The sequence below is a fragment of the Oncorhynchus mykiss genome, chromosome 3 (genome assembly GCF_057628025.1).
Source record: "Oncorhynchus mykiss isolate SJ-2025 chromosome 3, ASM5762802v1, whole genome shotgun sequence".
Lineage (NCBI taxonomy): Eukaryota > Metazoa > Chordata > Actinopteri > Salmoniformes > Salmonidae > Oncorhynchus > Oncorhynchus mykiss.
Window position 1 is genome coordinate 68,957,902 of NC_143024.1, and position 15,782 is coordinate 68,973,683.

The window sequence follows — 15,782 nt, forward strand, 5'->3', positions numbered from 1 at the left end:
AACGGGAACGTTTTTTATCCAAAAATGAAATAGCGCCCCTAGAGATCTAAGAGGAGGAACCACTGTAGTTACAAGGTGGGCATTTCATAATGTATATATTTGTAAGTATTGACCTTGGGATATTCAATGTAGTCGGAGCTAGATTCCACAAAGCCTGGTCTCGGATTCACACTGTTGGAGAAGTTCATCAGAAACTTCCTTCACCATGGAGTGGAGTTTAGTCCGCTAGGCCCCTGCTAGAGCGTCACGTCTCTCTACCTCCTCTCCCTCGCGCTTTATCAGCTCTGGTTAATAAAGTAGTTTAAAAATGGACTTTTCTGCTGCTTCCCTCACTCGGATCGGATTGGACCGGGTCTGGATCCAATCAGGTCTATACGGAATGGGTCTAGTTGTCCTCGGGTCCGTTCGGAACGGGTCTCTATATTTATTTTAATTTATTTATGCATATCAGGTCCGGATCGGAAAGCCCCTGTCCATTTCGGGAACACGTCCAACTTTTTGGATCCATGAAGGCCTCTACAGTACGGGGCCACAGGGTAGCTTCAATCCCGGCTGTTCTAGGTCTGGTAATGGTGCGATATTTAGCAGTGCAACACTATACAGTGAGTACTAGTGTAAATGATAACAGTCCAATGTACCACAGGGAGCTATCCCCAACAGTATATCCTTGTGTCATCGTTTATTGGCCTTTTATAGGGACAAGGCTTTTGTCCTAAAAACAGTAAGTTCTTTCTCTATGTTAGCAAACACAACAACCCACCCAGGACCCGAGGGGCATGGTATAGACGATTAAAGCCCAATTCCAGATCCATACTTGATAGTTTCCTCCCTCCTGTCACAACTGATAAGACTCACATCTTAGTTTTGCTGCAAAACAGTTTTTTTTCAGGACCTCTGAGATTCAGATCGTTTGTTTTCTTCTACAGAGACTAGTTGCTATTCTCCACAATAGACGCATCTTGATTTATATTTAATCCATTCTCATAGGTCTCACTGCGATGACAAATAGGCTTCCTGTTCCCCTGCTCCCTGTGGGAGGTTAATGCGTTGAAACCGAACCCAACCTGGGTAGCTAAGAACAAGTAGCTAAACCTGAATAATTTATGTAGAATGCTGCAAGCCTTTTTCTGCCCCCTTGTATCCATCTGAAGTTGAGAGTTCTGAAAGGGGTGCAAGCGCGTGCTTAGGCAACAAAAAAGGCTCTCGATGGTAGTGCATTAAACTTTGAGAAACAAGAAATCAGGAGGCAGAAAGTAAGTGAAAATCAGTGTGTCAGGTCATATTCTAGGCATTCTCCACTAGGCTTTTAAGCAAATTTCCTGTCCTTGTGTTTATTTGAAGCATTTTGCTGCTGTGTCCCTGAAAAGTTCACGCACGATCACGGTCGCAAACACACACATACACACACACACACAAACACACACGACGCACTCTATATGAACCATCAATTTGTTCCAACAAAGCTAAGGTGTAGTTTGAAGTGATGTGTTCTTATTTCCGCCCTCAAAACACTTTCATTTAATTTTCATTTAATTTTTTGAAACAGATGTAGAGACAGATGTGTACAACAATCTTGTTTTATGTTGAATAAGCCAACATCAACCAAACATAAAAATCTGAATTCAGTGGGAAACAATGAAACAGGTCAGGCGCCTATGGTCTAAATCAAAGTGCTTTTTCAGCAGTACCGTGTGACCTGTATACAGTATGTACATTACAGAGTGACAGAACTCCTTACTGTCATTTCAGAGCCGCTAAACCACATATTATGCATGATGATGCTGCTGCTAGTCGTCGCACAGACAGTATTTATATAAAGCTACAGTGCTGCAAAGGCCATACGTACTGTGTATGTACCGAGTGGCAGAACTTCCAGAGCCTTTCCACCATATAATCATGCAGTATTTATATAAAGCTACAGTAGAGGGCTGAGAAGGTCAGGTGTTTTTTCTGATTCATAGTGGTCCTTATGGGGAGGGTAATTTAATGGATAGATTGTGAGGTAGCTTTTCCACCTCTCTGAGGCACACGCACGGGGGCACAGACACACACACACACACACACACACACACACACACACACACACACACACACACACAGCTTTCCTCTCAGAGGAGGAAAGGACCTATTTCCTCTCAGCTGGAGAGCATTATGTCTGAGAGGGCTGGAGCAGCTATGCACAGGGCCTCTTCTAGGACGGCTGTGTCCCACATGGCACCCTATTGCACATATACAATGGTGCACCCAATGGGCCCTGGGCTGTTGTCAAAAGTAGTGCACTATATAGGGAATAGGTCAGTTGGAACAAGGTCAGTTGGAACGTTGTTACGTTCCCCAGATTATGTGTTGTAGTTTGTGTATTTGCATGTGTTTATTTCAGGAAATGGCTTCCTGAAATCCCTCAAGCAGCTGATTGGTCGACTCCATGGCTAGTTTGAGAGCTGACCCCGCCCCCTCGTCAAGACGCATCTGTCTCCAATTGCCTATTCCTTCTGAAGCTATATAAAAGCCAGTGTTCTGTTCAGGAGAGAGGTTCATTGCTGGAAGGTCATTGCAGAGCGATTGAATGTGAGGGAGGTAATTGCTGAGAAAGGAGGCTGATGGCTGTGGATAATTGACTATGTTAGTTGTTGGTAGCAGTTGGTATGTTAGAGCTTATTTGATGTCCTTTGTTTCTTAGTTTGTTTGAGAAATTATTTATTCTCCTGTTTCATTTGTTCCGAGGGGGGAAGGGGAAGGCACCTAGAGAGTGCTTAGGCAAGAGGCCTGAGGGCATACATATACCCGTAGTATATTGTCATTGTCTAGGCACAATAGGTAAGACCTGGGCGGACCACCCCCTGTATTTTGGTTAGGGCACCAGGTGGTGCTAAATTAGGTAAGTATTGGTTAGGTAGGTAAGATAGGAGAGGGGGCTTTGAGATTTACTTTCTTTGCTTTGGTTCCGTCCAGCCCCTTTTCCCCATATTACCGTGTAAAGGAATAAAGTCCTTGTAAACGGTACCACATTCTGCCTGTTGTCATCCTTACTCACGCCTACAGTCCATGCCTCTTTCACTTCACGGAGAGTTTAGTTGTAGCAGGGTGTTGCGTTCCCTCTTCATAGAGGCGTGCGTAACAATGTTCACCACTCAAATCTTTTCAAATGGGTCATGCCTACGTGCTGAAATGTATTTCTGTCTTTCCATTTGTTTCTGTTCAATAGTGATGAAACTGTTGCAAAGGTTTTTAAAGTTTAGATATCCTATAGTATAGTGGGTTTTACTTGGTTTAAATGTGTGCAAGCATAGAAGAGCTATTTTGGTCACTCTTGTGATCTATAATCTTGCCTGAGACCAGAAGACTTGCATTAGCTCTTCTAGCGAATGCCTAGGCTTGAACTTAACAGGCAGTTTTGGGTTCCATATTAACTCTGGGTCTTTACCTCCATTGGGCCTATTCAGACTTATTTTATATTAAACCTTTATTTACCAGGAAGTCTCATTGAGGCCCCAAATGAGGTTCAGGGAGAGATTTGATGGTTCTTCAAGGAGTCTTTTCTCACCTTACATCTCAGGTAAGCCCCTGTAAGCCTCTGGGGACTCTGGCTCTCCCTGTAGGGGCCCCATGTGAACAGAGACAGAGCTGCACTGTGTTCAACTTAAAAGCAACAAACAGTTTCATTGTTAGCAGATCTCTCCTGGCAGTTGCCTTTCTTTAGCCTGTATTATCCTCTCCTCTCCTGCTGTGAAGAGGGCCGTAAGCTGCTGAGAGGATCTATCTAGTCATGCTAGCTCTCTCCCTCACAGCCTATATACCCTCTATGCTGAGTGTAGGAGGAGGAGGGGAGGGGGGGGGGGGGGGTTAGGATATGAAGATGTGGTACATCTTGGTGTTCAAAAGAAAAATCTTTATTTCACCAGGAAGATCAACATACCTCTTACCCTTAAGGGAGGTTTTGGCAAAGAGCAAGCTAGAGGGATGTACTATGTAAAGCCAACATAGATACTGTCTCCCATGAGATATGAAGGAGGATGCGACTTTTATTTGGGGGAGGTGTTTAGCAGACTATCTGCTCAGGGATTTGAATCGATCTGTTCAAAGATTAGAACAGTTGGCTGATTTGTTGCAGGGAAATCCAATTACTTTACAATGTGGTAGTTCTCTGCCAACGTACAGTAGGTGGCAAGACAATTATAAAAATGTATAATACCGGGGATGTCTTTCACTGTAACCGGTTATGTACTTGGTCAGCCCTGTCCTCACCTGTGTCTCCCCTCACACCCACTCATCCATTGGCAATGTAAGCCACCCCAACTGGGAGGCAATGTGTTTCAATCCTAGTGTCCAATTGTGAGTGTACTGGCTGCAGTCACCTCCCAGAAGGGAACATAACAGACAGGGTCCAGGCGCTCTCACGGCAGCACAGATATGTGTATATATATAAGTATTCAGACACCTTTACTTTTTCCACATTTTGTTACTTTACAGCCTTATTCTAAAATGGATTAAATTGTTTTTTCCCCCCCCATTAATCTACACAAAAGAGCCCATAATGACCAAGCGAAAACAGCTTTTTAGACATTTTACACCTTTTTTAGACCTATATTATAAAAACGGAAATATCACATTTACATAAGTATTCAGACCCTTTACTCAGTACTTTGAAGCACGTTTGGTAGCGATTACAGCCTAGAGACTTCTTGGGTATGACACTACAAGCTTGGCACACCTGTATTTGGGGAGTTTCTCCCATTCTTCTCTGCAGATCCTCTCAAGCTCTGTCATGTTCAATCAGGTTGAAGTCTGGGCTCTGGCTGGGCCACTCTAGGACATTGAGACTTGTCCCGAAGCCGCTCCTGCGCTGTCTTGGCTGTGTGCTTAGGGTCGTTGACCTGTTGGAAGGTGAACCTTCGCCCCAGTCTGAGGTCCTGAGCGCTCTGGAGCAAGTTTTCAACAAGGATCTCTCTGTAGGGATGGTATTGGCCAGGTGATGAGTGGTGCCTGGTTTCCTCCAGACGTGACGCTTGGCATTCAGGTCAAAGAGTACAATCTTGGTTTCATCAGACCACGCAATCTTGTTTCTCATGGTCTGAGAGTCCTTTAGTTTACTTTTGGCAAACTCCATGTGGGCTGTCATGTGCCTTTACTGAGGAGTGGCTTCCGTCTGGCCACTCTAGCATAAAGGCCTGATTGGTGGTGATGCAGACATGGTTGTCCTTCTGGAAGGTTCTCCCATCTCCACAGAGGAACTCTGGAGCTTTGTCAGAGTGGTTTTCGGTCACCTCCCTGACCAAGGCCCTTCTCCTATGATTGCTCAGTTTGGCCGGGCGGGCAACTCTAGGAAAAGTCTTAGTGATTCCAAACTTCTTCCATTTAAGAATTATGGAGGCCACTTGGGGACCTTCAATGCTGCATAAATGTCTTGGTACCCTTCCCCAGATCTGTGCCTCGACACAATCTTGTGTCTGAGCTCTGGGACAATTTCTTTGACCTCATGGCTTGGTTTTGGCTCTGACATGCACTGTCAACTGCGGAACCTTTTTTAGCCAGGTGTGTGCCTTCCAAAATCATGTCCAATCAATTGAATTTACCACAGGTGGACTCCAATCAAGTTGTAGAAACATCTCAAGGATGATCAATGGAAACAGGATGCACCTGAGCTCAATTTCAGGTTTCATAGCAAAGTGTCTGAATACTTATGTAAATGTGATATTTAAGTTTTTTATTTGTAATACATTTGCCAAAATTTCTAAAAACCTGTTTTCACTTCGTCATTATGGGGTATTGACTGTAGATTGATGAGGGAAAAAACAATTGAATCAATTTTGGAATAAGGCTGTAAACATAACAAAATGTGGAAAAAGTCAAGGGGTCTGAATACTTTCCGAATGAGAGAGAGAGAGAGATGCTACCTCCATCTTTAAGCACTCTACCTCAATATTAATCTCTTTCTCTCTCTCTCCCTCTCTCTCCTACTTTCTCTCCCCCCCTCTCTCCCCTCCTCTAAGAGAGCAGCAGTAGAGAAACATCCCCCTTGTGTGTGACAGAGACTTGGAGCCCATCTGACTTAGAATCCTTGACGTCAGCGCCAGGCCGGTGATGGTCTGGACTGGAACAGCTGTTGTGACAGCAGCCGGTCACAGCAGAGGTCTCAGTGCCACTCCGCTATGCCACAGGGACAGGAGACTATAGGTTAATGAAACTGGTGACACACACATTGGACGCCCAGTTGCCTGCTGATTGCACCTTTGAATGAATGTACCTCTGACTCTCCCCCAGCCGTTTTCTACCTAAACCCGGACACGTTTTTATCCAGAGGGATGAAACTGTAGCCCACTGAGCCTCTGCATCCCCCAGCTATTCAGTCACCCAAACCCCTACTGATCCACCATGGATGCCCAGTTTTCCACTGAGTACACCTCTGACTGTCTCTTTCCGAGTCAGTCACCCAATTCCCTGCGGATCCATCATGGACCCTCAGTCGCCTACTAACTGTACCTTTACATCCCCCCCAGACATTCCCTACCCAAAACTCTGACTGCCACATCATCCAGAGGGACAAAGGAAACTAAGTACCTGATCCACCATGGTGGCTCAGTTGCCTACTGACTGTGCATTTGCAGCGCCCAACCGTTCAGTCACCCAAACCCCTGCCGAGCCACCATGAACTCCCAGTTGTCCAGTTGCCTACTGACTTGCTGCTCTCAGACCTTCACTAGTCAGCCAAACTCTGGTTGCAACGTTTTCATCCAGAGGTAGAGTCCCTGGCTGTACCCCCTTAGTCCCTGGCTGTACCCCCTCCTACACTTTGTTCAGGGTGCTGAGTCACATTGTCTGAACACAGCAATCAAAGGAAACCATGCTGTCCGGTAGCCACATGAAACAAAACAAAAAATATGTTCATTTTTGAGGAGGGGAAGGGAGGGGAGGAGGAGAAGGTCTGTATGTGTGTGTGTGTGTGTGAGTGCGTGCAAGAGACTGCTCCCAGGAATCCACAGAGGTACAGCCAGACTTCTGGGGTGACTTTCTGTGAGCCTGATTGCATTAGCTAAGAAAAGCATGCATCTCTCTGTAGGTGTGTGTGTGTGATTTAAGTAGGAAGCCTGCTAGATCAAAGAGTCCAGTGTTCTCCTGGCCGTGGCGTTTCCGCCTGCCTGGTTATCATAATTGCCTTAACTCTGAGGACATGCTGATTCCGTTAGACCTTGTCTCCCCACATTACAGTTAGGAGACTGAACTCTGGTCTGGCTGTCTGCTTGCTTTTTCTTCTCAACCCTTTACAGTTAGAAATGGAAGTGTTGAAAATATTGATGTACTGTAGCTCTTTTTGGGGTGGACAGGAAAAAGAGAATTTGTACCATAAACGCTTTTAACAATTTGTAGAGTCCATGCCCCGACAAACTGAGGCTGTGATATGTGGTTGACTAGCTATCTTAAGAGGAAGTCAAAAGATGAAATCAAAAGTAAAATGTCTAACATCTGGGCTCATATTCATAAAGTGTCTCAGAGTAGGAGTGCTGATCTGGGATCAGTTTAGCCTTTTAGATCATAATGAATAGGACAAGGGGGATATGATCTATATGGGGCTTGGAATTTCTTTATATATTGCCAGCTGCTAATCTCCTTCCAAGTATACCCCTCACACACATCCATACAAGGCCATCTGTTTCCTTCTCCTCTGTCTCCCTTATCCCCCCATCCTCAGTCTTCTGGTTAAAATTGTATACATGTTGGGATTTATTTAAAGGTATGTCTCCAAAAGATAGAGGCTGGAGGGTACCAGACACAAGCTAGGGAACACCTCAAAGTCACTTCTGATGGTGTGTGTTTGCGTGTGTGTGTGTGTGTGTATACACCTCAAAGTCACTCATGATGGATACTCCAATTAGGATCCAGCTGTCATGCAGCTCGTCGCTCCGGCCCCTAAACCCATCCATCCTCATCAACACTACAGCCCGGTAATATGTAGAAGATAAGTTACAGCCAATATGATAGCATTGATGCTAAATGAGCCATTTGAAAGTGCAGCCCATTTTTCATAATCCAAGGTTTTCAGTTAAGACACATACTGTAGCTAAGGGAGTCCCAAGGAGACAGAGACACAGGAGACTTGCCAAGGATGGAGGGAAGCGAAGCAGGGTTTTTTTCATAAAAAAATAAGGGGGGAAAAACTACCGATATCATAAAAGAAACAACACAGATATGAAGAGTGGCAGTTGGAATGGAAAACAAATGATGGGGTATAAAAATGTCACTTGGACAGACAGGGAGGCCTATTTTCTCCCAGCCAGCCATTTGGTCTCAAAACCTATGACAGACAGGAACAACAATGGGAGAATAGAAAGACAGAGAGAGAACAAAGCCAAAAAGAAAATCACCAAATTGCTTGTCAGACAATGAAAACTATTGTTTCCAACAGGCTTCTCTGCTCCCAACAGACCTGCTGTCAACAACAAAGATGTGTTTGTGTTGTGTGTGTGTGTGTGTTGTGTGTGTGTTAAACAGGCAAATTGTTGTGTTTTGTTTTCCTGAACAATTGAAACTGTCTGCATCATTGCCCTATCTCTCTCTCTCTCTGACAATATAATATGGAGGCTCCTGCATCCACGCTTACTACACTACAGTATAAATACTATTCTTGCCTTTTGCACTGATGCAATGAACTGTAATCCAATTACCTTAAAAGCTAAATAATTGTGTGTTTGACTGAGGCCCTCTCTATTCCCATAGAGCGGTGGTCTCAAAAACTGTTTTGCTTCATGACCCACCAACTGAGGTGTCTGATTCGCGACCCACCATAACGTTTGAGCAGCGAAAATACGTACACAAAGCCAAATAATAAGTACTAAATATTTGCAGGTCCAAAGCTAAACTCCTGCAATTCCACACATCCTGTCATGGAGCTGAAAGAAAATGTTGCAGTGTTAAAGCCAATTTCCTGCAATTATACGCATTTTGTCACTTGAGAGAAAATATTGTTTTTAAGCTAATTTCATCCAATTCTACACATTTTTACATGGCTAATGCTGTGTTCTAATGCTCAAAAATCAAATGGGGCCCTTTTATTTTGTTGATTGCAAATTCTCGAAGACTATTGAAAAATAGAGGTCCATTATGGGGCAGCAGGGTAGCCTAGTGGTTAGAGCGTTAGACTAGTAACCGGAAGGTTGCAAGTTCAAACCCCTGAGCTGACAAGGTACAAATCTGTCGTTCTGCCCCTGAACAGGCAGTTAACCCACTGTTCCTAGGCTGTCATTGAAAATAAGAATTTGTTCTTAACTGACTTGCCTGGTAAAATAAAAATGATCTTTTTACTTTTAGTCATTTAAGTTTACACTAAAAACATTTGGGCAATGTCATCCCACGGCCCACCTGCCACGATCCCCAAGTGGGCCCCAACCCACAGTGCTGTTGAATTCCAGTTCACCCCCTGGGTCATGAGCACTGTGTATTGCGTGTTCTGATCCAGGTTGAGGCACACCATGATGCAGAGTGCTGTGCTGCACCATAGCCTGGTCTCAGATCTGTTTGTGCTGTCTTGCCAACTCTTATGGTCTTTGTCACAAGAAGTTGGCAAGACAGCACAAACAGAGTGGGACCAGGCTATCCAGATCTGGGACATACAGCTTCCCAGTAGCTGGTCTCTCTTGTCTTTGAAAACATCTTGCACTCAACTCCAACACCTGACAGATGGGTTAGGAGAGAGATCAATCAGATAAACACACACCTATGGGTCAGATAACAAATCTCTAGATTGAGGAGAAACATGAGTGAGAATCTCTGCAACTAAAATCAATCATAGCATCTAGTGTATCCAGAGAGCCAGTGAGTCAGAATGAGCCAGAGCAGGTCACCTCCCTTTGCATGCATGGGGACCCCAGAGTCCAATATTCCGCCCTGATCGTAGCCTACATATGACTTCATGCACAGCTGGGAGAGGGTCTTGTGTGTGTCTTCTAGAGGGAATAGGCGTCTTCATGGACTTTACACAAGTGAGGTCATGTATGTTGATCTTCATTTGTTTCATTAACTGGAAATGGGGAAATGAGTGCTGACATTTCCTGGAAGAAAATAAGGTGAAATGTCCTGCAGTTTTTTGTACTTTTACACTTGGTCTACAGTTGCATTCATTGTGAAATAGAACATGAATGGGATGAGAAGAGTGGATGATGGAGAAGAAGAGAAGAGTGGATGATGGAGGAGAAGAAGAGTGGGTATACTGTATTTCAAAATGTATTTTTAATAAGCTGCTTAAAATCTCACATACATTTGATTTTGTTTTCACAGGACAATAACATCTATACCCCCCAAACACATGATAAGCAGTGTAATAGGAACGAGTTTCACTACTGTACACATACGGACTACCTCATCATCACAGAGTGGGTGGAGAGGACAGAAATCACAGGGAATTAAGGCAACATGTCACAAGGTTCTGAAGGTAAAGAGCATGAAGACAGTGTTCTATCACTGGGTCGATCCACGAAGAGTGTCTTTGGCATCCCTTTGATATTTTAAGTAGAAATTGTGCATCAATATTGGATTTCAAAAGCCTGTTTTATTAAATGAAGTGCCCTTTAACCTAGACCACATGTAGAATTGAATCCATCTGAATGAATAAATAAAGTGCCAAAAATCAGCATTTTGACATGTCCCTCTGTCTACCTTCTGTGACTTCTAGGAAGATGTTTTTTAACCCACTTAATCCCCACAAGTTCTCACCATCATTGTAAAGCCCTAGTTATTTTGCTGCTTTGACAAAGTCATTTCTGAAGATGATTATTTATTTTGTGTGATTAGTGATTCATTTACATCTGTCCCTCACTCTAAAGGTCAACCCTGTTACGTGAACTGAACTCTCATTGTAATATGGTGAAACTCTTCCTTTTAAATATTTTTTTCAAAAGAAACCATAAACATCTAATAGCCAAATCATAGCGTAAAAGCAGGTGAGATGGTTCTACTCTGAGCGGATCAAGCATAACATGTCAACCCGGTTACCCATACATAGACAGGCTAGAAATATATTTTTTATTTTACCTATTGAGCTGGGAAAATGTGTTTTAATGAACTGAACATGTGCTCTGACAGAATGTTAAAATGAGGTGAAATTCCTTTTTCTTTTAACAGTTGTCAAAAGGCACCAAATTGGTGGAACGACCCCAAGGGGTAAAGAGAACTTACTGTACAAGGTGAGAGGAAAAGACAAGCGCCATTCAGAACATACAGTTAAAGTGGGAAGTTTACATACACTTAGGTTGGAGTCATTAAAACTTGTTTTTCAACCACGCCCCAAATTTCTTGTTAAACAAACTATAGTTTTGGCATGTCGGTTAGGACATCTAATTTGTGCGTGACAAGTCATTTTTCCAACAATTGTTTACAGACAGATTCAAAATACAGACCTTTTCAAAATATCACAATTCCAGTGGGTCAGAAGTTTACATACACTAAGTTGACTGTGCATTTAAACAGCTTGGAAAATTCCAGAAAATGATGTCATGGCTTTAGAAGCTTCTGGTAGGCTAATTGACATAATTTGAGTTAATTGGAGGTGTACCTGTGGATGTATTTCAAGGCATACCTTCAAACTCAGTGCCTCTTTGCTAGACATCATGGGAAAATCAAATGAAATCAGTCAAGACCTCAGAAAATAAATTGTAGACCTCCACAAGTCTGGTTCATCCTTGGGAGCAATTTCCAAATGCCTGAAGGTACCATGTTCATCTGCACAAACAATAGTACGCAAGTATAAACACCATGGGACCACGCAGCCATCATACCGATCAGGATGTAGAAGCGTTCTGTCTCCTAGAGATGAACGTACTTTGGTGCGAAAAGTGCAAATCAATCCCAGAACAACAGCAAAGGCCCTTGTGAAGATGCTGGTTGAAACAGGTACAAAAGTATCTATATCCACAGTAAAACAAGTCCTATATCGACATAACCTGAAAGGCTGCTCAGCAAGGACGAAGCAACTGCTCCAAAACCGCCATAAAAAAAGCCAGATTACGGTTTCAACTGCACATGGGGACAAAGGGAGTACTTTTTGGAGAAATGTCCTCTGGTCTGACGAAACAAAAATATAATTGTTTGGCCACAATGACCATCATTATGTTTGGAGGAAAAAGGGGGAAGCTTGCAAGCCGAAGAACACCATCCCAACTGTGAAGCACGGGGGTGGCAGCATCATGTTGTGAGGGTAATTTGCTGCAGGAGGGACTGGTGTACTTCACAAAATAGATGGCATCATGAGAAGGGAAATTAGGTGGATATATTGAAGCAACATCTCAAGACATGAGTCAGGAAGTTAAAGCTTGGTCGCAAATGGGTCTTCCAAATGGACAATGACCCCAAGCAAACTTCCAAAGTTGTGGCAAAATGTCTTAAGGACTACAAAGTCAAGGTATTGGAGTGGCCATCACAAACCTCTGACCAATCCCATAGATAATTTGTGGGCAGAACTGAAAAAGTGTGTTCGAGCAAGGAGGCCTGCAAACCTGACTCAGTTACACCAGCTTTGTCAGGAGGAATGGGCCAAAATTCACCCAATTTATTGTGGGAAGCTTGTGGAAGGCTACCCAAAACATTTGACCCTAGTTAAACAATTTAAAGGGAATGCTACCAAATACTAATTGAGTGTATGTAAACTTCTGACCCACTGGGAATGTGATGGAAGAAATAAAAGCTGGAATAAATCATTCTCTCTACTATTATTCTGACATTCTTAAAATAAAGTGATGATCCTAACTGACCTAAGACAGGGAATTCTTACTAGGATTAAATGTTAGGAATTGTGGAAAAATGAGTTTAAATGTATTTGGCTAAGGTGTAAACCTCCGACTTCAACTGTACATACTATATACCGTATCACCCAGGAAAAACATTTTCTGTGGTTTGTCTGTGGCACAGCCGAGTAATGGGAGTTGGTGAGTGGTTTTGGCATGTTGAAAAAATAAGTTCCCAGTTAAAGTCCCTTGTAGATTAGTGCCTTTCAGGACCAGTCACTCCACAATCTGGACAAAGGTGGTTCTTTCCCGTTCCCCTCTTTTTCATGTTGAACATCAGTTCAACATGTGTTATTTCTCCGTGGGAAAGTAAGCATCCCCTCCAAGTCCAATCCTGACCGTCCAGACAAGGAGGTGCTTACCGAACCACTACCTGCCTCTTGTTGTCAGTGTCCTCAGCACAGTGACTACTGCTGGTGAACGCTGTGCGTTAGATGTAGAGCAGCTTCGTGGTGACTTAATAGTTTGTGGTTTCCACAGAATCAGCCACAGTCTCAGCTGTGCAACAGCGGTATTCACATATTTCATGACAGTCTTTGTATTTGTCTCTGTATCTACTGTGTTAGTGTTCTGATCCCTCTGTAATAATAATGGACATTTCTACTGAGAAATATTTCATGTTAAAACCATTTAAAAAAAACATGCCTTTCTCACTGAAACAAGTTTAGTTCAAAATTCAAAAATCTCCTATATAGTATAACAAACTGTAAACAGCAACAACAAAAAACATTTGACCATTTTGAAATGTTCGTCTGCATATTAACCAACTCCAAACCAAAATATCTGACTCCCGTTGTCAGCTGAAAGGTCAGAATGACACGGGGAAACTACTACGTCCAACGTCCATATTCTGAACTGCTCATTAAAACGGACTGTGTGGTAACATCATGAGACCCGCGCAGCAGAGCCTCGACACACACAGAGAGGAGAGTTTTAAAGCAGTGACTTTGCATGCAGAGCGAGGCGGTCTCTGCGGCTCATCCAATCATATCCCAAGACACTGGCGTGCACCAGGGTGGTGTCCAATCATAGTCGACGACACTGGCAGGAACCTGCACGGCCTGCAATCAATTCAATCCCATAGGGAGAAAAAATGTCTTGCATAAGTCTTGAGAGAGGGGGATATAGTAAAAAAAGGAGACCATATGTCACTATTAAAAGACATGTAATATCACAGGTAATTCAACAGAACAGCTTAGTTTGACAGTTTTAGCCCCCTGCAATTCATAACCAGCAGTTATGAGTGACACTAAAATGCTATACGGTCCCTTGTTAGCACAGATTGGTGGGGCTTGCTGATTGGCTGCTAGAGCTACTCAGCCAATCAGGCCTCTCTTCTCTCATTAAGATCAGAGGACCAACAGGCCACAGGGAAACCACCTGCCACAGAGTGCATCTTTAAACAAACAACAGTCCCTCATCATACCATGACCAGGTCCCACTGTAGTTTACATTATAAAAAAGACAAGACAATGCTGCATCAGAGGACCAACTGGCCAAACCGACACTTATAAAGACTTAACATGAATTACTAATTGTCTGAGGCCCTTGGCTGGCGCTTCTCATTGGCTACAAGGAAATCACAATGAATCACCGACCACCGTCATATTACAAGTTTACACCTACAGCTATACTTAAAACGTAAAAGAGCGCAAGTTGCACTTCTGAAATCCATTTTTCTTCCTCTTCTTCTTTGTGCAGTGCGTTTCAAATGTTCCTGTCTTTTTTCTCCTCGTGTTCCAGTCTTTTTGTGTGTGTCAGACTGAGACAAAGACGTCTAGGTAGAGGCGGTCGTAGGATTCCCTGAAGAAGAGGATGAGGACGAGGCTGAAGGCACAGGAGCCCGTCAAACACCAGTTTAGCCACGACAACTCTGAGGAGAGATGGAAAAGGTTAATTAGATCACTGAAGGTTACTCCTTACATCTGTACCTCTACGCTCACTGCAGGCCAGGCATTGCCGGTACACTACTGTACATCAAGATCACAATGACCTTTATAACAGACGACAAGAACAACCAATCATTAAGTTAAAGTATTGACTCCATGACTGTGTATAAACCCAACCGACGACATGCAATAGTAGTAGTATAACGTGTTCTAATAGTTTAATGTGGGGAGGTTATTCATGTCCGCTAACTCAAAACAAGCCCTAATCATGCAATGTATAGACTAGAGGGTGACATGGTTCTGAACTTTGTGTCATGCATCTAAATAATGTCAGTAATGGCCTGTTTTCCCTTCCAGCATTGAACTAAACTTGAACCCCAATGTTTTTCCTTTTCCCTCCTGTTTTGCTGTTTAAGCTCCAGTGGCCCTAGTTAGCCTGTAATGAAGAGGTAATGGAAAGCCACGTGTAGAGTGAGACTAATTGGTGTGAGCCATGGTTCTAACACACACACACACACACACACACACACACACACACACACACACACACACACACACACACACACACACACACACACACACACACACACACACACACACGTAGAGCAACATATACCTTGACAGACACATTACTTCCTGTTACTGCACCAGAAAGAAATCGATATAGGTCTCCTTTCAGCTGCACAGCACTAGGCATGCCCTCTCAACATGATGCAGAGGTGTGGGTGGGGGGAGAGAGAGAACGAGAAAGAGAGAGGGAATACAGAGAAAGAGTCACTAGAGAGAGAGAGGGAGACCAGAGAGTGAGAGAGAAACAGAGAGACAGAAAGAGAGAGAGACCAGAGAGTGAGAGAGAAACAGAGAGACAGAAAGAGAGAGCAGAGAGAGAGAGAAACAGAAAGAGAGAGAGAGCAGAGAGAGAGAGAGAGGGAGAGAGAGAGAGAGAGACTGAGCGGGGTGTCCAGCACCCCTACCACTAAGACAGGAACCACACGGCCTGATAAGGTAGAAGATGACAGCCCTCCAGCAGCTGGCAGGGACCTGATAAAGAAACAGCAGGACTAAATATAGAGAAATGAGGTCAAAACACACCAACTTGAGTGGAGCATGCATCTTAATTCCC

General features: G+C 43.6%; 1 protein-coding gene across 1 annotated transcript in view; it reads right to left on the reverse strand.

The window, feature by feature from the left end:
* Positions 1–10,202: 10,202 nt before the first annotated feature.
* LOC110520273 (solute carrier family 49 member 4) overlaps positions 10,203–15,782 on the reverse strand; it is a 66,151-nt gene continuing 60,571 nt past the window's right edge. The window contains exon 9 of the mRNA XM_021597462.3: positions 10,203–14,643. Within this exon, the coding sequence (XP_021453137.2) occupies positions 14,528–14,643 (116 nt within the window). The 3' untranslated portion in view covers positions 10,203–14,527. The remainder of the gene's footprint in view (positions 14,644–15,782) is intronic.